Source organism: Homarus americanus, unplaced genomic scaffold (genome assembly GCF_018991925.1).
Source record: "Homarus americanus isolate GMGI-L3 unplaced genomic scaffold, GMGI_Hamer_2.0 scaffold6317, whole genome shotgun sequence".
Classification (NCBI taxonomy): Eukaryota; Metazoa; Arthropoda; class Malacostraca; order Decapoda; family Nephropidae; genus Homarus; species Homarus americanus.
In genome coordinates, this window is record NW_024730668.1 from 21,897,634 (window position 1) to 21,922,363 (window position 24,730).

General features: G+C 39.2%; 1 protein-coding gene across 1 annotated transcript; it reads right to left on the reverse strand.

The window, feature by feature from the left end:
• Positions 1 to 2,816: 2,816 nt before the first annotated feature.
• LOC121867333 (28S ribosomal protein S35, mitochondrial-like) lies at positions 2,817 to 23,637 on the reverse strand. Its single transcript, XM_042367254.1, has 7 exons — positions 23,458 to 23,637; positions 21,613 to 21,706; positions 19,258 to 19,472; positions 15,507 to 15,646; positions 10,785 to 10,964; positions 5,559 to 5,730; positions 2,817 to 3,199 (listed from the first exon to the last, which is right to left on the reverse strand). Exons 1-7 carry the CDS (start codon positions 23,573 to 23,575, stop codon positions 3,135 to 3,137), a joined length of 984 nt encoding a protein of 327 aa, XP_042223188.1. The 5' UTR covers positions 23,576 to 23,637; the 3' UTR covers positions 2,817 to 3,134.
• Between the last annotated feature and the right edge of the window lie 1,093 nt (positions 23,638 to 24,730).

A 24,730-nucleotide genomic window follows, 5' to 3' on the forward strand; every position in this document is an offset into this window, starting at 1 on the left:
ATCATCCAATCTCTGTATAGTGTGTAATATCGTATCCTTAAAAATAGTGTTTACTCTATCATTCAACATTCTAGTAAAATACTTTGGCAACGAATGAGCATGAAATCTGTCACAGTATTAAACATGTCTTTAGGAATTACTCCTAAGGGAAAATACCTTGCTGATACCAGGTATACAGTGAAGTATATATCAGACAGGCATCCTACAAATATGTTCTCCCTCATATTTGATGAAGAAAAGAGGAATAAGTTTTTTTCAAGTGATGAATGTGGATGTTCTGAATAGAAGAATTATATACAGTACTACTACCACCTTTCATTCACAACCTTGTCAACTCAGGTCATCATCAAGGAGACTGACAGGGTCTTGCTTGGCCCAACATTTCCTTCCCTGACAGTGAAGTCTGGGTCAACACTTGTCAACTCAGGTCATCATCAATCCCCTTCTCTGAGATGTGACAGCTTGTGATGTTGGAGTGAACCTGCTTCTGGCCACAAGGGTTTACACAATAATGTTGTTAAGGTCAGCATCATGGTTCAGCCTGTCAGGTCATATATAATAGGGCAGTTCCAGCAAGTCACTTAAGTTTTAGGATACACAACATAATGTGAACTTCTGGAATTACTTCATTACAGATTTTTAGATTACTGTATAAGGTAAGATACACTCAAACTAATTCTGTGAAAAGCATCATGCTTTTTAAAATTAAGTAAAAGATGTATTTTATGAATATGTTCCGAGGTGCAGTTTTACAAATCTCAGAAGTCATCCCCTCTTTCAATCACAACAAATCTACGCCAATGATAATAGCTATGTGAAATGTATGACATTAGTTTATCTGCATTCTACAGTACAGTGGTCCCTCGGTTAACGAACACAATTCGTTCCAGAGGGTCGCTAGTTAACCGAAAATTTTGTTCACCAAATCCACTATTTCAATAGGATATTGGGTAATTGGTTCCAGCTCACCGAAAAGTACATACAAAGTAAAAAAAAAAAAAATGCAAAAAAGTACACTTACTTTGAGGTGTGTGTGTAGAAGGTTCCTGGTAGATGATGATGATGATGGAAATTAGAAGTGAGGGTGGAGGAGTAGGGAGAAGAGAAGGAAGTGGGGATGGAGGAGTAGGGAGAAGAGAAGGAAGTGGGGATGGAGGAGAAATCACCTTTCAGGGGACCCATGCTTGATGCCATCATTTCACCAATAAAATTTTAAGTTCACTAGGTGTAATTCAAGATTGTTTTATTTAAATCAACACTGCACTGCGCTATATACTATCAATATGTTAACTAAATTTCAGAATGACCAATATTTTAAATGTAAAATGCAAAAATATTCAAGACACCAACAAAATAGATGTTCACTCCACTGTCAACAAAGTCCAACTGATGCCTGGTGCCTGAGTCAAGCGTCTGATGGGCGCACAAAAAACTAGTTCCCTGTACTACATATATCAATATGTTAAATAAATGTTTAAATGACTAATAATTTTAATATAAAAAATGCAAAAATATTAAAGAGCACAACTTTCTTGATATTTACTCCACTCGAAACTAATGCAAACATAGAACAGATTACTGAATTGGCAGACTAGCCCATCAGCTGATGCTCACAACAAAACGTTATGTTAATAAGGATGTCGTTAATCAAAGTTTTGTTCGGTAACCAAATTGAAGATCCTTATGGGAGGTAATTCGTTCACCGAAATTTCATTAATCGAACCATTCATTAACCGAGGGACCACTGTATACAACATGAATCAGCATAAAGGGAAACTTCTTTTTTTTTTATGCCTAAAACTGTCTTCATATGTTTTGTTTCTTTAGTGAAATATGCAAGTTTCCCTAAGATATATAAATGTTTTTCAAATTTTAAAATACAGTATGTAAGATAAACCTTAAATTGCAAGCATCCAACTAGAAACTTTGAGTTGTACAAATATTTGTAGTAAGAGTTGTTTTCTTATGAAATGTATGCAATTATTTAGAAACCAACGCCGTTATTTATATTTATCATCCAATTGGCACTGACTCAATACTGTACTTTCCTCACTGAAGAGAAAAGAAATCACCCAAAAAATTAGTAACTCTGACTGTTGTGTGTAATTTTGACACTTCAAATTTCTCTTCCCTGGAAAAAATCAGACATCACTGGAATTTTTCTGGGTACTGTACTGAGCTGGGGAAAATTTTTCATGAGGCTAAACTAAGTATCTCACACAGACAGACATAGCTGTACTGTCATATAACAAACAAGCATGTCAAGTAAGTTGATGCTACCAGGAAAACTTTTTTGCACAAGGAGAACGCTGATTGGCTGCGAGCATAGTACTTGGATACGTCGCTGAGTGTTCTGCCTTGTAACTTCTACCTTGTATAATGGATTTTTAAAAATTTTTGTTTTCTAGTAAAAAAACTCCAGGGGAGGACCAAAGAGTTCTATAATGAATCATCATTATGCAGGGTAAGGCTAAATGGAGTATTACTGTACTGTGATTATTTGTGGTAATTTGGATACGAATGAACCAGAATCCGTAAATTTGTTCCCTTAATACCAGAGTCCATTATTTTTTTTTATTTTAAGACATGAGTTTGTAATACAGTATGTCAACTTAATCTGAACGGGTCAGAGTGCCCGTTAAAGCGGAGGTCCGTTATAGGATTATATTGGGGGTTTATTGTACTGTGAAAATCCCTCTCTGTAGTTCTGTTATGCTTTTTGTCTTGAAGAACTTGCAAAACTTGTATATAACAGAAAAAAAAAATATATAATAATAATTAATTCACCCTAACATCACTGAAAATAAAACCATATCTTATGTCCAACATTTATTAGAAAACATCAGAACCATCCAAAACAATCTGGGGAAAGTTTATACAACTGAACATACTATACATTATATTATAAACATGGATAATGTGATTGCTTAGATAAGATAAATACGTGATTAAAACTTTGGTATGCATATTTTAAATAAAAAAACATTGCCAACTTATTAAATTATGCAGTTTTTCCCCAGATCATTCTTAATGTCTGATCCACTACTGTACTATATACAGGTCAGTTTATCTAATCATCAGTATCTTTTCTAAGAAAAATTTAAATAAATCCCAACATCTACTGATCTTGGGAGTCAAGCAAGTCCAACCACTTTTAAAACTGATTCTCTATATCTTGAGAGTGTTGGCTCATCTTCACCTGGTCAAAAGAAGAAAATTGCAGTTAATTATTATTTGGAACATTTGTGTATAGTCAGCAAAAAATTATTCTGCAACCCTGGGTGCAATGACTCGCAGCGAACACTGCGAGACTGACACCATGTATTGGTAAGGTTGGTACCTCTGATTGTGTAATTCATTGTAAAACTCATGTGCTTTTATTCCTTCTACAATATGTAGTAACCACAGAGAAATTACCAGGAATACATATAAAACCCACAGCATTATATACTATACCGTAGTACTGTACAGTACTACGTTTAATCACCCACATACGGTAGGAATGGCAAGCACTCTAGAAACTGAGGTGCTGTATAGGAATTTCACATACTATGAGATACAACGAAATTGTGAAACTACTCATGATTATAACCACTATATGAGAAAGTGATGAGAAGTGGCATAATACAAGACCTCAACCAGAAAAAAACAATACCCTGTACGAAACATTTGTAATGTAAGAAAGTTATATAATATTACGCATAGGTAGCTGAGCGCCGATTATTTTATAAATATACTGTAGTTATATGATGTTAACTGCTCTATTCACATCTTGTAACACATTGTGCACACAGACATACTAAAACACCTGATGGTAAATACTATCTACAGAGTAACTGGCAACTCAGGAAGCCAGGGCTACCAACATCTGCTTTGACTCATGAGTGTTTTCAGAATTCTTGGTCTGGTGTGTCATACTGTAGGAACCCTTAAAGGTGCAGAATAATAGTTTGCTGACTGTACATGATCTTTTGTTAACTGAATAAGTAATGGGTCAAGCAACGTGACAAAGGACTTTAAGAATGCCATCCATTAACTATTCAATGCAGAGAGGCCACACATGGAACAGTATGGCTCTGGCAGTTGACGGCAAATGTGCCAAAAATGGAACGGAAACCTGTTATTAGTCATTAGTGCCGCACTGAGGGTACACTTGAAATTCAGACCAGCTGCAGTGAATGGGTTAAATGAAGTCATGTAGCAACATTACCCAAAATACATAGGATATTTCTATTGTATATGTGTTTCAAATTTAAATAAAGTACAGTAATGTAATTTGAAGTATGTACTGTATAGTTAAAACAAGGAAATGATACTGTTCAGCTTCCCACTCAGTTTGGGCCAAACACTAGGCAAACAAAAAACTAATCCTAACAAAAACATAAATAATTACAATGAATAATCCTAATGAAATTCATGTTAAGCAGTCCTTGAACCTTGCTTTCCAAGGTAATGTAAAATTACTGCACTACAAAATGGTACACAATATAACCACAGATGTTCAGACACCAGATTTTTATAAGTTTGATGACAATGACCTTCACCAATGTTCACTCTATTTTTTTTTTGCAATACAGCGGGGGAATGAATTTGTTGTATGCATCAATACCTAGGCAAAGTGTGAATATGAGCCACCAGTACAAACAAAAAAAGCTGTATACTGTATAATATATTTGTTTTAAAGTTATCGATACCACAGGTATGCAATAAATAAAAGAATATAAAAACAAGGCGTACAACAAGGTGCACTGTTTTATATGCAAAGCTGATGAAGTGTTGAACGTTTGTGCCGATACACAGCCAAGAGGGAATATTGACTTTGATAATATGAAACCAAAATTGAAGTTACCTGAAAAATGTAACTGATGATCTACCAGCCAAATTTAGTAACTGCATGATGTAGAGTAAAACTTTTCATGCAAAACCTAAGACAGAAGCTTAACCCCTTATGGAGTAGTATCAAACTTAGATATTTTATTCTAGCTAATGCCAGATGATTTTATTCAGCTGAGAGAAACTCCTACTACTCAATGGGTTAATGTATTTTCTGAGTCACAATCAACTTGACCTCCAACCCTTTAACAAGAAAATCAATAAGATAACTTTCAATATACAGTTTGTGTGGGACAAAAGTAATCATTTGGAAACCAGTTTGTTAAAATATAAAGTTCCAATAACCTTTTGGCCAAAACTAAGTAAGAGGGAAAAGTTGTTCTCGGAGAAAAGGCATCAATGAAAGACCCCCTAGGTTAGCAATACAATGATTACCTTCAAAATGTGACAAGTAACCTAAAACTCAATATGGAATTTCCCTTCATTACTGCCTTTCCCATCCAGGGCTATGCTGATGAAAGCAAAACAATCATTAAAATTCCCCATCACATGTGATGTTTCACACCCTCTTGTAAAATTATTCAAAGAAGACATTGACACCATTTTATACCTACAACCCATTTTCATTAATAAATAATTTAAATTTGTCTTCTGTTCATCTATAAATCATGTCAGAAACAAATGGACATTGTACAGGGTATTCATCATAGTAAAAATGCACCCACCTTCATTATGCAAATCAGTAACAACTTGTTCATAATCTTTGATAACTTCCTCAGGTGTGCAGTCCTCTTTAGCACTGATTATTGTCTGAAACCTTGCCTGTGAAGGACTGCCCTCCCACAAGTATCGCTCACGGTCTGCTACTTCCTTCTCATGTTCCCACGGCTCTGTTTTCTAAAGTAAATTGAAAGGGAAAACAAAATTTAAAATTTAAGGTAAAATAGATGCAAGTGCAATTTCATTTACGGATTATCAAGTGGTAAACATAACTGTAATACAATACAGTAATAATAAACAAGAAAATATTTGAACAGATATTATCATGACAGCCTGCTTAGCATTAAAATTTATAATTCAATTACCATAAAATAAAATTTTATTATTTTAAACCTATGATTGCTTCAAAATAAATACATATATCCATCTAAAAATTTGTGAACACTTTCAGAGACTGTCACTGAAAAACTTATAAGTAGTTAAGTTGGAAAAAGGTTGGGTTGCACAGACAAAAGTTTTGAGTAATCATGATGCGACATAACCTATTTTTCAAACTATACATTTCATACCTATCTACAATAATAGGTAAATTTGTTAAAACTTTCTTTCAAAACTAAAGGATTGTGGAATCTCATTTTGTGAGAGAACCTACAATTTAGCAATTCAAGTCCATAGTTCAAAACTCAGGTACTTCACACTCAATATATGCAGTGGAGACTAATCCACTCCATGACTCATGCAGCGGTACCTAGCGAGGAGGCTATTTTGAGGGGCTACGATATGATCCTCCAATTGTTATAGATATAATAGTGTACTGTATATGTGATAAAGATTCATACTGTTTACTGGAATATCATTATGGTGAAGTCTACAGACTGTAACCCCCCTTTAACCCTTATGCCCCGGGTGATGTAAGACTAGCCAAACACCCCAAGTGTGCATATTTTTTTTTATTTTTTAATCCATTGTTGAAAACTAGTATTTCAGATGTCAAAATGAGTGAAGTTACTCCAAGCATACTGTTGCTGGTGAGCATGTGGTCCCCTACGACCACAACCTCGCTGAGGGGTTGGCAGCCGTGGTGGGGAGGGGGAGTGAGCACCATTGTCTGTATCACTGTCCTCACTGCTGGCTGCCTCAACAAACTCTACATTATCTGGGTCTGTTTCCTCCCCATCACTGTCTTCACCACTCGATACTATATCAATGCCACTTAAATCAAGCAACTCTTGATGAATAATACAGTACTACTGTTGAGGGTATGGAAGGGCGAGGCAGGTCACAAGCTGTCAATACATCCACCATGATATATGGTGAGTAAATGGACCACTAGACTGAGACAAAGGTTACATGCGAGTTGAGTTGCCAAGGAAATAGATATCTTATGTAAAAGGGGAGGATTTGATAATATAGCTCCTCCCCGACTTACGACGGGGTTAGGGACTCAAATTCAGGTAATAAGTCGAAATAGTCGTAAGTCGAAAATGCTTAAATAATACATAGAAAATCTAAAATGGGTGTCTCTTTTTCTTCTCAGCACCACTTTTAAGCTTGCCAGCAATTTTAAAGTAAATTACAAATTAAAATTTTGTCTGTGTACTGACGTTGGGACTTGAAAATATGTAATTTGACAAAATTTTGGTACAACTGAGGCAGGTCGTAAGTGCAGGTGGTCGTAAGTCGAGTAGGTCGTAAGTCGGGGAGGAGCTGTATTTGAAGTTGGTGGGCATGTGGTAATCCTGAAACTAGTGAGTGTCACAGGGGTTGGCCTCTCATTCGTCTGCAATAGGAACCACATGGTAAACACATGATTGTTCATCCCCCAACTTGCTGGGAATTAGTGGTGTAATATAAGCAGGAATCTTGTGAGACTGGTAGTCTGCTGTGGAGAGCTTGGAGGGAAGCGACAAGGGGGAATTTAGAAGACTATTAATCTGGTGACCTTGCTACCTCAAGAACGGCAACAGAGAGGCCCAGCTGGTTTTGGTAGTGTGACACAACCCTGTGCATGGTGAGAACTCTCCAGTGTCTACCTAAAGTTGCTATTAAGAATCTGAGTGCGGTGGATTAGTCACAGCGCCAAGTAGCAGCCCGGTGGAAGCGTGCTGGTGGCATACACTAAGACCAGACGAAACTTATGGGAGGTACTCACCACAACAGTGTTGTTACTGAGTGACACCTGGCAAGGTACCCAGAGTAGTGTTAATAAGGGGGGATAGTCGGGTATGAGAGAGTAGTTCCTGTATGGGGGAACATTGAACGGATAATGTGGTTGTAACCTCAGTGAGTGTTGTGAGGTCAACAGTGATGGTTGTCCTGAGAGCTGTGTATGGTTGACAAAACAAAAGGTACACCAAGGAATTGCCAAGCAGTAAGCTGTATACAGTATTTGAATCAAAGTTCAGTTCGGTGATTAAATAGACTACAAGGTTGTAAATAAAGAGAGTAATATTATTCACTCTTCTGCTAACCATATTGTGCTGTATTACTGGAAGCTGTGGGGCCAATGTATGATGGTGATGCATGAATGAGTGGGCAGGAGTGTATGAGAAGTGGTGAATGGATATATTAGCCTTGTGATTTTATTTTAGGGTACAAGGCATCAATTGTATTAATTTTGTTTACTTTCATTCTGCATGTAGGATGCCAGTTATGTAATAAATCAAGTGTACAAGCTACCAGTTGCTATTAAACCCTTGCAGGAATTCAGTTGACTAGCATAAATTTTCTCTGTTAGCGAGGTGAGGCGAGTCCTGGGTTACTGTGCTTTTAATAGTTGGGCCATTTCACCTCATTACATATAAAGTACTTCATCCTGCCTGGACATTCAAACTATATTGCTCAAATTAAGGATGCAGAGGAAGGGTCACCCAAGGTCACTATGGTGGGTGTAGAGGAACATCACCCAGGGTCACTATGGTGGGTGTAGAGGAACATCACCCAGGGTCACTATGATGGGTGTAGAGGAACATCACCCAAGGTCACTATGGTGGGTGTAGAGGAACATCACCCGGGGTCACTATGGTGGGTGTAGAGGAACATCACCCAAGGTCACTATGATGGGTGTAGAGGAACATCACCCGGGGTCACTATGGTGGGTGTAGAGGAACATCACCCAAGGTCACTATGGTGGGTGTAGAGGAACATCACCGGGGTCACTATGGTGGGTGTAGAGGAACATCACCCAGGGTCACTATGGTGGGTGTAGAGGAACATCACCCAGGGTCACTATGGTGGGTGTAGGAACATCACCCAGGGTCACTATGGTGGGTGTAGAGGAACATCACCCAGGGTCACTATGGTGGGTGTAGAGGAACATCACCCAGGGTCACTATGGTGGGTGTAGAGGAACATCACCCAGGGTCACTATGGTGGGTGTAGAGGAACATCACCCAGGGTCACTATGGTGGGTGTAGAGGAACATCACCCGGGCTTTAAGGGTTAAGACTGACAAAAAATTCTTAAGGAGTTTTTATTCATGACTAAGAGTCAGAAGTTATGATGATAATTTTTAGTTATTTTTATTTTTCCACCTATCAGGCACTGCTCCTGCTGTGCAGCTGCCCCCCCCCCCTTGGCCAATGTTTGGCCCATTCCCAAGTCCCTCTCCCTGACCCATCCTCACCACTGGGATATCAACATAATCAAAAGTGACAATTTCGTTTTGGAAAGAAGTGGAATCAGTGTTGGAACAGTGATGATCAGTGTTTAAGAAAGTGAATTTCGCACTAGAGAAGTACCAGCAAGAGCCGTGACTCACCAGTGAGATAAGCACCCCTGAAAACCTACCACCATCTTCTGACCAGGCGGTGTTAATCAGTCCACCTTGGGAACAACAGTGGGCCGGCTTCACACCTGACTACGAGATAACACAACACCACCTAGCAGAGAGGGAGGTACTGTGACACCATCAAACAGCACATGGTGTCCCCATGACCATGTGGGGTCCTTCATATCAACACCCGAAGACGAGTCACTATACCACGTTGAACACCACATTACCTGATGTCTCCATGACCACGTGAGGTCCTTCATGTCAACCCCCGAGGACGAGTTACTGCACCACGTGAACACCACACCACCCGATGTCTCCATGACCACGTGAAGTCCTTCATATCAACACCTAAGGACGAGTTACTGCACCACGTGAACACCACACCAACCGATGTCTCCATGACCACATGAAGTCCTTCATATCAACACCTACGGACGAGTTACTGCACCACATGAACACCACACCACCTGCAGTCTCCATGACCACGTGAGGCCCTTCATGTCAACATCTGCGGACCAGTTACTGCACCACGTGGCCTACATGACCTCACACAGTATGGCAAGAGACCAGCTCAGTGCTATCAACTGCAAACTACAATAATTTGTATGTTCAATCCATGTTCCTTCTCCTTTTAGTAATGAAAGCTTTTGTTAAACGACCCACCTACCCCATGTCTTTGTATGTAATAAGTCATTTTTTCTTATGTATATTTTCAGTCTTCAGGCTGCAGAACTTTTTATTATTATTATGTAACAACAAAAAAATAATAAAAAAATACATATATACAGTACATGTATCTACCTAAAACTAAGTGAATACTGGGGTGTGGTTGTACACTAACTTATAATGTATCAATTTTGCTCTTTTTTGCTTTTAGTATTGTTATTTATATGCTTTTGCTATTGCTGTTTATATGCCTTCCCTTCTAAGTTTTAATGTTACAGTGTACAACTAAGGCTTCACCACAGCCAGTTATAGAGAGTTTGCTGTAAATTTTAAACCTTATGCTCCAGCTTCCATAAAATCCCTTATCTGGTATCCCCCAGCCCCAAGTATGCTGGATAAATGGTCCCATACATGTAATGTATAATTTTTCACATAAGGACTGTTAGGTCACTGAGATTTTGGGTAATGAGTAACTGAACTCCTTATTTTCTTTTGCAAAACAACTTTTCAACTTCCCAGAGCTAATGGATACTAGCCTCCAGTTGCCAGATTGAGTAGCAGCCTATTTGGAGGGTTAAACTTATACATGAGCATTATATACTGTATGTACGAAAAGATGATTAGGGAATATTGAGCAACTTTGTAACAGTTCATAGCCACTTCATAAAAAATGGTGTTGGTACAGACAGTAACTTCTCTGTATGATAGACTCAGCCAATCAACACTTGGGTGAAGGTCACTCTTTAGCTGTCTGTATAAGCCCTTACAAATTCTCATACCCAGTACTAACCATTGACTCATTGTAGAGAACTGTTAGCAGGTATTGGCAATAATCATAGTTCTGCTGAGAAAGTGGACAACGATCAGCAACAATGGTGAGGCAATCAGTGGCAGCATCATAACGATCCTTCACCAACCGAAGTAACTTGTCACGGCCGTGGTCATCAAGGTCAAGACTCTTCAGTGACACCTGTGGGATATCAATAAGTTTGCACTGTTAACAACTATTGCTTCTAAAATAGTTTCAATGGCAGCAAATCACAAGACCTCTCTCCAACAACAGTATACAGTACTGTACAGTAGTACTAAGAAAAATCACTGATGCCTGGAATATGGAACTCATCTCTCGCTGCACCTGTCAGCTGTGGTCTACCTGCACACCGTCACCCGGTGCATTACAGTCACAAGGTGATTGCACATGCTCGTGATCATGTAGCTCAACAAATATTGGTTAGTATTGGTGTAATACTGTACTTATCATTGGTGGTTTTATGTTTTTTTTTTACCTTATAGTGAGATGACATCACTAAAAAATTTTAGCAAATTATAACTCTCTTTGAGTCAGAACAACTGTTTCCTGGACTGCAGTAGTTGACAACTTAATCTCATTATTTTTATGTGGTTCACTCTTGGCATCACCCAGAGATAATTTTTGTACATAAAATATGTGCTACTGTATTTGTTCATTCTTGGCATATGCAAAATACAGAATAACAAAGGATTGGAACCTAATCCTATTTTAATATAACTCTGATAAGGAAGTTGCCAAAGCTATAACTGTATTCAATTTAGCAGAATCCTCCCTTTTGTAGAATTGGCTTGTATGCTTTATTACATTATATGGAATGATTACTATACAATATTTATTGTTTTATCATTCTTATTATGATACAAGAAAATTTATATTTGATGTTAATAGATGATGATACTACAGATTCTCATTACTGTACTATCAAGTGCCCACTGTTAACATGCCCAGTGAAGGCAGATTAAACCGAATCTCCCAAATCCGTGAATACCAGTGGACTGCAGTGGATGGCTGGGCCAAAAACAAGTGCTATCGCCGGACCCAGTGTTATCAATCAGAAGTGTAACCTTTACAATACAGGATCAATATACAGCATGCCCTTACAATTCGTGGATTTTCAATTCGCAGCCCTCGATTATTCGCGGATGACACCCTGGATGTACCCAAGAATGTCTGCGAGTAATTTTAAAGTTGCCGCATTTTCGCGGCCGGGACAAGGAGCGCACGAGTTTTGTGGCATCCTGCAAGGTGTCTCTCTTGTCCCAGGAAGCTGGCCCACACGTACTTGCTCCGCCTCAGTCCGGGATAAACACTGGTCTATCTAGCGTGTGTGCTACTCTGCTATCTTAACAACTGTGCTCCTCGTGCTTGTGATGGCTCCCAAATGCCCTCAACCACCTTCATCCAGCTGCGTGAAGGCACCCTAACAAGTGAAGAGAGAAAAGAAAGTGGAGAAGATACAACTGCTGGACAAACCTAGGAGTGGCCAAAGCTTTGCCGTGTATGGTCGAGAGTGTGGCATCAATGAATCAACTGTATGCTACATCAAGAAGAAAGAGAGGGATATTCGTAATGCCATTGCCCGAAGTGACCCCTCTTCTGCCAAGGTAGCTGCTAATGTGAGGGATATATCTATGGTGAAGATGGAGAAAGCCCTTAACATCTGGATTGAGGACTTTAACCACTGCCACATCCTTCTCAGCCAGAAGTTTATCCGCGACAAACCCAAGGTCCTGTATGACTGATTCCATGCTGAAGAAGGTACTAAAGGGGAAGTGAGTGGTGGTGGTGCTAGTGCTGGTGGTTCTGATGACACCTCAAAGAAAGGTTTTAATGCCAGTAAAAGGTGGTTTGAGAACTTCAAGAAGTGCTACAACCTGCACAACTTGAGGATCAGTGGTGAGTCAGCATCGGTGGACAATGTAGCAGCAAGGGAGTATCCTGCGATCTTTGCTGAGATTGTCCGGTAGAAGGGTTACATGCCGGAGCAGGTTTTCAATGCTGACGAAACTGGCTTGTGGTGATAGAAGATGCCAGCCAGGGCGGTCATTTCCAAGGAAGAAAAGAGTACACCAGGCTCCAAGTGGCCAAAGATTGTCTCTCTCTCCTGCTATGTGGCAACACTGCAGGACATATGATCAAACCCATGCTGCTGTACTGTGCCAAGCATCCGCGTGCACTCAAGAACAAAGACTTGCACCTTCTCCCAGTCTTCTACCGCCACAACAAGAAAGCCTGGATGAAGGCAGTGTTGTTCACCGACTGGCTTCACAATTATTTTGTGAGTGAGGTACCTGCAGGAGGGAGGCCTGGAGTTTAAGGTCCTTCTTATGATCAACAACTGCCCTGGCCACCCCGAGGCCCTCAAGGTTGCAAATAAAGAAGTTGAGGTGACCTTACTGCCCAAAAACACAACATCATTGCTCCAACCACTCAACCAGGGAGTCATTGCTGCCTTCAAGACTAAGTACATGACCCACACCGTCAGTAGGATACGGCAAACCTTGGATGACACACATAGGATGGTGCTGAGTCGGTGTGGGAAATGTGGATGAGGTTCTCCATCACAGGCTGCATCTCCTTCATCAAGCAGTGCCATGATGACCTGACAGCCCTCTGTGTTAACTCCTGCTGGAGGGCCTCGTGGTCAGAGGTGGTGAACGACTTTCCTGGCTTCCCCACAGTCAATAAGGATGTGCAGCACATTGTTCAGCTTGCCTGTCAAGTGGGAGGTGAGGGGTTCTAAAACATTCAGGAGGAAGAGGTGCAATAGGAGCTCCTGGGTCATGCTGGGAAAGAGCTGACTGAGGAAGAGCTGGCCGAACTTGTCAAGAAGTAGTGTCGTGAGGATGAGGAGGAAGAAGAAGGTGAAGTGGAGGAGGTGCCCACTGCCCACCTTAACCGTCATGATCCTCAATAGGGCTTGCTGTCTTGTAGGACAGCCGCGGACAATTTTTTCGACATCAATTTCTCTATCAAGAGATCAGTCAACTTCCAGAAAGGGATGGAGAAACTCCTGGCTGCTTATAAGGAAATACTAAAGGAGCTCAAGCACCAGGTTGCCCAGCCTCCAATCTCCATGCTCTTCTTACCTTCGTCCACTCCAAGCCCTACACCTTCTACACCTGCAAGAAAGCCTCAGCCTCCTGTTTGTGAACCTCCTCCTCCTGACTCTGATTCCGATGTGGACGACCCTCCTCCTTCCGCTCCCAGCTCTGATCTCCCTCCACTCTCCTCTGCCTCCTCTTCCGAAGCAGATGAGAACTTGTAACTCCCTTGCCTTCATCTTCATCAACATTGTCACCATCATTCATCATATTCATCATGATATTCATCAGTGGCAAGGGAGAGAGGAACATGGGCTCTCCACAAACAGCCAGCATGGAATGGTGCGTGTTAATCTATTTTTCATAACAGAGTTGTCAATTTTTTTGTGGGAATATTAATTCATTCACTCTAGTAATGATACAATGTTTCTTATTATGTTATCATTGGAAAATGAATGGTTTATATAATTTGTTTATCACTGAGCCCATACCATTTCCATTGTATGTAGACTACAAAATATGTTTTTCTCCTATACATACGCCTGGCTACGCCAGGCAACAGGAGCAGTAAAGGAAGTGAGTTTATGGGATTAACCCACCAGGGCACAGGTCAATGACCCACATCAGGGCCTGGGGTGAAAATATAATAATAATACGTAATAATAAAAATCATAATAATAATTAATAAAAAAAATTAAATACAAATATAATATATAAAATAATAATAATAATGATGACGATGATGATGATGATGATAAAAGCCAATAAATAAATGCAAAACTTAAAATAAAAGATCAACAGTGAGAAACGATATATGTTCAGTGACTGTTTTTGTTATTTAGCACGTTGTCTGCTGTTGACTCTCCTCGCTCCCTGCCATATTTCATTGGATTTACTGTTATTAATAGTGTTTACTGATAGAATAGTGCTTAACAGTGATTAATCATGGCACTGTAGCTAAGTTAGCTCATCGTCGTAATCACCAGGCAACTGGGCCAAGCTGCGAGGTGTTATGGTTTTTCAACTCGTATTTTCTGGTAGATATACGTAACTTTCTTCATTTATTTTTACTCAGTTACAAGCACAGACCATCCTACATACATATTGTGAACAAAGTATACAATATTATACTGTAATTACCAACAGCTTTCACGTTGGGTTGGCAAGATGGCTACAAAGAAATTCTGTAAGTTTGATCTAGTTATCAACCCAGCACGGAGTTGACTTGAGGGTAGACTCAAATTTTTTCTACATTTTGTTGTCTTGTTTCTTAATATTTATGAGAGGATATTCCCATTATTATTTATAAGTACAGTATGTGTTTTGTGTGCGTGTGTGTGTGTGTGTCTAAACACACACACATATACGATATGTGTATATACAATGCAGGTAAAAGAAATAATTGTCCTAAGGGCAAACACAAAGTGAATATATATTTCTTTGCACACGAGTAAAAATGCCCCCCCTCCCTCCCGCTAGCAAATTATATTCACGGATTTGGCTATTTGCAGCCATTTTAAGACCCAAACCCCCACGAATTTTTAGGGCATGGTGTACAGTATATATGTAAACAAAGGGTCAATGGTATTAGTAATTTAAAAGTTCAGATTCCCTTGTAATTACCCAAGTACTGTTACTTTATTAAGCCCTGTTTTACCTTTAATGTCACTATTCGGGCTCTTGCGTCCCTGAGGGTTGGTGAGGAGTGGAGGTATGAACTTTTAGACATTGTGACAGGAAAATGCTTCTCCTGCTTAGCTGTTGATTCAAGTCCTGATGGCCAAGGATTGCAAAATTCTGCAAAATTAAAAAGATACAATACAGTATGTAATTTACTGTAATAAATAAGAGTACTGCAGTACATACAGATGTACAGTTATCCCTCACCAACTATGGGTTTACCAACCATGGTTTTGAAAATGTGTCTGGAATACTGTACAGCAGTTGCAGTAATACTGAAAGCATGAGATGATGTAGGCATGTGGATGGTGACCATACTGACTAATACAATCATGATGGAAGGTTTTGTTCCAGACAACTGGCAGAAGAGTGTGATTGTGAATACTTACTAGGGCAAAAGTGATGCAATTGAATGTGGGAACTACAGGGGCCTGAAGGTGCTAGATCGAGTTATGAAAGTTGTGCAAAGTGTGATTGAGAAATTGATAAGGGAATGAGTAGATATAAACAAAATGTAGTTTGGGTTCATGCCAGGTAGTGGGACAACAAAGACTAATATTTATGGCCAGGTAACTATAAGAGAAATATCAAGGGAAGGAGACAAAGCTGTACTTATTATTTGTAGAATTATAAAAAGCATTTACAAGGTACCACATCAAGCAATAAATTGGGTAATGAAAAAGTTAGGGGTCGGGAAGTGCCATGATCAAGTGGTTATGGTTATGGCATTATATGAGGGTTCAAAACAGCTGTGAGAGTAAATGGTGAGGAAAGTGAGGAATCTGAGATGCAAGTCGGGGTTTCTGTTTGTCATGGTGCTGGAGGCAATACAGTTACAGGACTCCAGGATTGGTCTACCCAGGAAACTTTTGTATACTGATGACTTAGTGCTGATAGCAAATACCAGAATATTGAAAAAGCAGCAGATAATTTTAAAAACTGGAAGGAAAGAATAGTCAATGAGTTTGAGAGTGTATGCGGTGTAAACAAAAGTAGTGATTAGTGGTGTGGGTGAGGGACCCGTGGTGGAAAGTAGAAAATGGCCATGTGCTGTCTGTAAGAAAGATGTCGACAGTAACTCAATTATGTGCAGTGAATGTAGAAGGTGGGTACACAAGAGGTGTAGAGGAGTGGATTGCAGACTGCAGGATCTGTTGACTTTAAGTGTTTTGTGTATGCAAGTGGCTTTAGCACGGATGGAGAAATCCAAAAATGGGGATGTGTGACATGAGCAGTGCCAGTGGAGGTGCTGAAGCCACTCGGTGCTAGAGCCAGAGGTGGCTGGAGGAAGTTGAGGGAGTTACTCCCTTAATTGACAAGAGGATCTTTCCTAAGCATTAAAGGTAAGATGTACAGTCACAATCCAAAGTTTCTACACCCCCCCTGGCCAGGGTTGAGGTAAGGCTGGGTGATCGGATGCAGACTAGTTCAGCAATGTGGTAACGAGGCACTATGATGGTGAAGTTCACATGCCACCACAGGAAGGAACTTATTATGAACTTTGACATGGCATGAACTTGCATAACAAATGTATTCGTAACATTGTTGCCACACATAACAATAGCATGTTAAGATTGGAGCATGAAAAACTTTGCTCAGTCCCAAAACACTGGCTTGGAACCACTAGATGCAAGTCCTCGTATTACACCTGAATCATCAGGGCAGCATATATAAAGGGTGGCCGGTGACCGAATTTCGTCAAGAGGGAGTGAGCAGTCAGTCGACAAGGTGAGGTCTATACATGTAGAGATATTACCATAACCCTGGGAATATTATGGTTTCACACATACTAGGAATTCATATAGTCATGTTTACAATATTTAATGGTGTATCAGTAACTACACTGGAGTATTTTGGCTTGGAATGTTGCAATTCACATTAATCATGGTATCATCCAAACAATTTTTGTCTGGTCCGGAGCAGCAACTTTGCCGAAGACCTCGACCCTCAGCGTAGATGCCTGGCCGTGTGTCATCATTAGTAACTACTTCTTGGTCACTTGCCTTGTTTCCTGTCTACTGCTGCTTTTAGTTTTTAATTTTCACTTCATAATGTCTCGGATTATGAGAGTTATGGCACAGAGGTCACCAATATCACAACTACATACGCATATGATTATTTTTTTATTTTTCACCTGAATGGTACTACTATGATTATTGACTGTTAACATGCATCTTTGTGATGGGACTTATTCTTTGTCTGTAGTAGTGTTACAATACTTTTAGTCCATCAACACTTGATGTTTATCAATATTCATATTTCATAACTGGGTCGAGAACAGCCCAAGTTTCTCATGCCTCACTCCTAACTTGCTATTGTTGTGTGTGCCAACAATGTTATGAATGAAATTTTCTTATGCATGTGCAATTTGTGCATGTCAAAATTTTTAAAAATTTCCTTCCATGCTCGTGTGCTGTGAGTCTCGGAGTGTTGTGGTGGTGGAATGTTTGCATCCGATCACCCAGCTTTACCTCAACCTTGACCTTGGCAAACACCCAGCCAGGGGTGTCGGAACTTTGGATTGTGACTGTACTGTATATAACTGGTGTAACAAGTTTGATGTTGTATGGCAGTGAAACATGGGCAGTTAAAAAGGATAACGCGCTGGCTTAAGCGAGCTGAAATGAGAATGGTGAAAAACAGGAAATCCTATTCAGAAATAAGAGAGAGGCTGTGTTTTTTCACACAAAGTCCACCACTATATCTTTCAAAAAATTAAAAAATTATGGTAAAGAACAGATACTGGGACACTGAAAACAATGAACACTATAAAGGTACAGTAGAGAGCAAGTGTGTCTGTACATCCTAGGTTGCCATCTTGATTGCATGCAGGTAAAAATTTGTATTCTTTAAAGAAAAAAGGGCAACAAAATATGTTTCTCAAAAAAGAAAAGGAGATATGCAAATATGATTTTCGTTATAAAAAAAATTCATTTAACAAGCATATATATACTGTATTGTGGGATAAGTACATGTATAATATATATAAAAGAATAGCATGATTACTAACCTAGCCTAACCTAACTTAGGCATATATTGGTTATGTTATGATAATAATGATCGAGCAATTTTACCTTCTACTCGTATGAAATAATTTGTTAACTTTAATTTGTTTTTTAAGATCCTCAGTTGCATTTTAAGGCTTAAATGGACAATTATCTATATTTATTGTGAGAAACACACACACACATACTCGTATGTGTGTGTGTGTGTAATAGTAATAATAATAATAATAATAATAATAATTAACAGTTTATTGAAAAAATTTCTGCAGCCCGAAGGCTGTGTGTGTGTGACAAAAGACAAATGAAAATTCATCCTCCACAAACACATGAAAAACTCACACCCAAAAAATGATCTCATCACATGTAGCCAACTCTGGGAAAGGATTAAGCTATCCATCTCTCAACATGAAGCTGAAGAGAGAACTATTCCTCTAACATTATTAACTGGCAGACACTGGGGGTGACTGACAACCCTATCTGACAAGGAGTGAGTCACTCCCTCCCAAAATCAGTTGACTTACCACTGACCCTGCCCATAAAGAACCCAAGTAACAAATATGCACTACAAAATTCATTTCCACACACAGAAAATCTATATCATAATAGTTAAGTATCCCCAATTCCATATTTACCTTTTATTAATCTTTTTAATAATACAGTATACAACTACACAAAATAACACAATCATCTGCACACGGGCAACAATTCACAATTGATACATACTCTTTAACACCTCACACTGTCGTTTAATGACTGGAGGTGTCAGATGAAGGAAATTGGGAATTTTCATAAGTTCCGCATTTCCCCACTTGTCAGGTATGGGCTGCCCTTCTGCTGGGTACCCCTGGCGTACTGGGAGAGGCACTGTTGCTGGATGAAAAGTTCTCGCAGCGGGCCACACACTTCCCCAGTCTTGATCAATTTTCTGGCGTTTATATCTGTAAATTGGTTATGAATTCAGTAATGTATGGTCAGATGGTTAAATCGTCACGAAGTGAAATGTATAATATTTTCCATTTTGAATTTTGTATAACTTTTGTCATTAAAGAAACTTAAACAATAGCTGATTGTGATTCAGAGAATCAAGGTTTGGCTGACAGGAGCAGTTGGTTTACTTCTTTGCCATATGCATACGGTAACATTAATGGTAGTGCTCCATAAAGTCTAAATTGTCATGTTGAGATAGTTCATCATCATCACAGATATAGAACAAGTGTTGTTCCAAAAGTAAATGGTTTTGATAAGAGTAATTTCTTGTACAATATACTGTACATGTACTGGTAATTTTCTATGGAATGCTCTACCTACCACTTTCAATCAAACAATTTCAAACTAAAATTGTTTTTGAAAAACAACTCTAATAATTTTCATGGAGTACAATAAGTGCTCAAAATCAAAATCTGTAACTAACCAACTTTTAACTGCTAGTCTTATTTTATCTACTTTCACCTGCAGTCATTCTGAATGATCAAGAGGACCACATCTATATATGTCATAATAATAATAATAATAATAATACAGTAATACCCCGATTTACTCGGTCAATTGAACCCGCGGAGTAGCGCATAAAACGAGAAACGTGTAAATGGAATAACAGAACATTAGGGATTAATTGAAATAGAGACTGGGCCGACCCCCAAACTCCACTTTTTCAGACACAATACCTACGTTGCAGTAAAAATAGTATCTTAACTTTATGATGGTATGCACACACACATAATATAGAAGAGAAATATCAATAAGAGAATAATATACTGCACCAGGTAAAAGAAAAATCAAGGTTTAACACTTACGTAAGGTTGGGTTAGGTTAGAAAAAATCAAGGTTTGAATCCAAAAATGGCGGCGCGGCAGGACCGCCAGCCGCTCTCTGCGTATATCAGTAGATGCACCGCGTAAATTGGGCATTCCGGTTCTGGCAGGGTACCGCGTAAATGACAAAACGCGTAAACGAAACCCGCGTAAACCGAGGTATTACTATAATAATAATAATAATAATAATAATAATAATATTAAAAATAATAATAATAATAATAATATTAAAAATAATAATAATAATAACAATAATAACAATAATAATAATAATTAACGGTTTATTGAAAGAGCATGGCAGCCGGAAGGCTGAAAATATACAGTTACATAATTGGGGAAGGGGTCTCTTGATTTACAAATAATATACAAGTGACATCAGTAATATAAATATGATATATAATAACTAGGTGGGGAGAAGCTCAAACTACAGGGCATTTTAACATGGTGACAGTGCAAAAAGTAAGATTGACTGGGAGTGAATACACTAGTTGATAACAAGTTATTGATAATTTTTACAATGGTTGGGACAGGGCTGTTCTTTTAGAGGTGCGTGGGTAAATGCATGTGTATGTGTCCCAAAGGTGGGAATTTGCAGTTAGCTCAGTAAGGGCCACTCCCAAAGTTGGAGGGGGGGGGCAACCCCCCACCTAAAAGTGATAGGGTAATTAATACAGTACAGTGTACATGGTAGTGTAGAGGGGGGGGAATCGGCCCACAAGAGCTGACCCCCCTAAAAGTTATTGTGCAGTTGATGTAGTGAAGGTGATAGTGTTGTGGGATAGTGGGGGTTATAGCTACCCTCAAAAACAAACCAAAGCAATGCTGGGTTTCCCAGAAAAGAAGTGTTACTAATACTTTATGTACTGCATATATTATCCTTGGTGACCGTTTATACTGTACATGTGGGCATGTATGAATTTTTACCCTATACAGTACTGTATGGCTAATTAAATCAAATCATTTCAGTTGGTTAGGTTTTAGATCTGTTTTGTTTTGTTAGGTCACAGTAATCACAGACAAAATGTCTACAGGCCACTACATCTAAAAGCACAGAGTATACCAAAGATTTGTAACAAGTTTTAGGGAGAAAATCTGTTGGTTTGGAAAATTCACTAGTCTGGAATATCTCTGGTATGAATCTTGTCTAACTATCAGGAGGCAAGTGCACAGACACTGAGCCTTTGTTCCTAAAATACTTGGGTATCTCAGGTCAGGCTGTCATCAAAAACAGATGTAAAACCTATGTAATATATCATATTTTACACACCTGGGAGGAACAATATTCGGAGTTCTCATTATCCTGGCAGCTCGTCGTTCTTGTTTCTTGATTCCCAATTCCAAAGTGCGAAATTCTTCATCGTCTGAGGCAAAAGAAAGTACAGGTAGAACCAGTAAATACAGTATACTGGACATCATAAAAAAATGTACAAGTACTTTGAGCACAGGATAGAGTACTCAACATGAGAGCCAAAACTGAAAATCCACCAAAATTAATAAATTATATTTGGAAAGCTAAAGCATTGAATTTTACAAACCAATATAGAATTCCGTGGTTGTCCTTTTTTCAATTCTAATCCATTGCAACTTTCCTACTTTTTTCCTTAGAGTATACAGTATATCATAACCATATACAGTACTGGAGAAAACATAGGCTATTACAGGGTATGCCACAAATCTAAATTGTATGCTGGGGTTGGCGTACGAACCTAAATTGTGTGCCAGATGAGTACCATAGATTTGCGCCAGAAATGAAGGTCAAATTCAGAACACACCAAAAACAATTGGAAAAACATAGTTTCAACTTCGATTTCGTACAATGGCAACAAGGGAAATTTTACCGTATTTTCAAGATGTCTCCCTTATGCAATGGCTGTGATTTCAATTACTTTCAAGCCACAGGTTAGGTTATATCATATTTTGAATGCTTCTGGCCTTCATTTCTATCACAAATTACAACTTTTTGTGATTTTCCCCCACCCAAAACCCCTGGTTCCCAATGGGGGTCCCTGTTGTCATTGGATAAGGGAGGGGGTTGCTCAAAAAGTATTGATTTGCGGTAAAAATGAAAGTCAGAATTTTTCAAAACATATAAAAAACACCGGAAAAACATAAGGATCACCCCACCCCACCCCGCCCCACCTGAAGAATCATCACCCCGCCCCATAATATAGATAATATTGCAAGATACTTAACTCGATATTCAAAAATACACAATGCATATTACAATGAGTAGGTTAGGTTAGGCCTGAAGATTAACCACCATGGAGGGTTCTGACCCCACCTGAAGAATAGTCACCTGAGGTTTTGCCACCTGAAGAATTGTCACCCTGTCAAACTCTGGGGTGATGCTTCTTCAGGTGATCCAAACATAATTTCAACTTCCAAATAGGTGGATAATTGCAACGATAATTTTGCACACACAAAAAAAGGTAATTATTTGTTTTAGCACACCCTCGATTTTTTCATGAGATGTAAGTCATCATTGATAAAAAACGGCTATTTTCCATCAAAAAAAAAGGTGAGATCTGAACAAAATACATCCAAATACATCAGAAACCATACATCTAGACCCCTAATTTTCACTAAATTAACCTACCTTAACCGAACCTCGCCAACTCCCGCAGGGAGCCCTAACCCCAGCTCGCGGTGGGACAAGAAACGGAGGGTGGAGATTTTTTATTTAATTTCTTAGACATTCCTCACTTGCACGATTTTTTCTGAAAGAAACTCGTTTCCAAGAGGCTTCAAGGGTTGATGAATGTATATATGATGTAGAAATTTCCTAAAAGTAAGTGTTTCAATGCGATTTGAAGATGTACTAAACCAAATAATAACAAAAAACACCATACAAACCTTAAACTGACCTAACCTTTCTACACTTGCTCCTTCTCACAGGTCACTCTTGTCAAATATTACCGATGCTGATTATCGCAGGTTCAAGTTCCAGAGTCATATCTTACAATCCTACAATCAAGACTTAACGACAGCTGCTGTAAATTACTACCCAAATATTTATAACATTTCAGAAAAAAATACGATAATATAAATGATCACTGAGGTGCCTCGAGGGCCAAGTGTTACAACAAAACCCATAATTACCGGTTATATTTACCTGCAACCTTTATTTCACCAAAAGCAGATAACGAGGTGTGTAATTTACAAGAACCTGGAATACACAGTAACTGTCGAACTCTAAAGTCAGTCAAAAGTCTTGGTTTGAGGGCCATCATCTACGGTACTCAGCCACAACAACACTGACCGCTGATGCTGAAACACTGACGGAGTAACAGTAAACACTTACAACGAGCAACAGTCACAAACACTACACTGAACATATAACTGGCAGCAATACAGGTGAACATATAACTGGCAGCAATACAGGTGAACATATAACTGGCAGCAATACAGGTGAACATATAACTGGCAGCAATACAGGTGAACATATAACTGGCAGCAATACAGGTGAACATATAACTGGCAGCAATACAGGTGAACATGAGAGCGGTGCAAGGGTGAACACATTTGAATTGAATTGAATTGATGTGGCGGTCGACAAAGTTAAGAAGAAAACCAAGAAATTCAAGACGTGGGTTGGGTCAAATGATGAGCAGGACAGGAGGATGTATGCAAGAGCCAAAAACCAAGTAAAGATAGAATGTAGAAGGGCTGAAAAGAAGTTCCAGAGGCTGGTTGCAAGCGAGGTTAAGTCAAACCCAAAGGCGTTTTACCGCTATGCAAAGTCAAAATTAAAAACGCGAGTAGGAGTATCAGACTTGAGGCTTGAAGATGGTAGTTAAGCAAATTCCGGGTGACTAATTCAGACGGGAAAGTACCTCACTCTTGAAGTTCGTTACAAGGGATTGGCCCAAGGATAAGATACTGTTTTAGTCCTTGGATAGACCGTCTAGATATCTGAACGTTGGGATATATGGTACGCCTCCTTAGTCCCTGTTGATAAGACAGGTGATGCACCTCTTCCACTTCATGACATTGAATCTTAGCAACTATTTTTTCGACCACTCTTGAAGCTAACAGAGATCTTTCTGTAGCTCTTCACAGTCTGTTTGGTTCTTATTTCACTGAATAACTTGTCATCGTCCGCAAACAGTTGTATGGAGGAGTGCATAGCTTCTGGTCATGTCATTTATGAAGCAAACAAACAACAGCGGGTCTAGTACACTGCCCTGTGGTACCCCGTTTGTCACGGGTACACAAGACGATTTCGTACCATTAATCACCACACACTGCTTGTAGTCACAAAGAAAGTCTCCAATCCACTCTAGGCCACTTCCCCGAATCCCGTACCCTTCCAGTTTAATGCTCAACCTTTCATTGGGTATGCTCTCGAAATTCTTGGCAAAATCTAAGTAAATATTGTCGATATC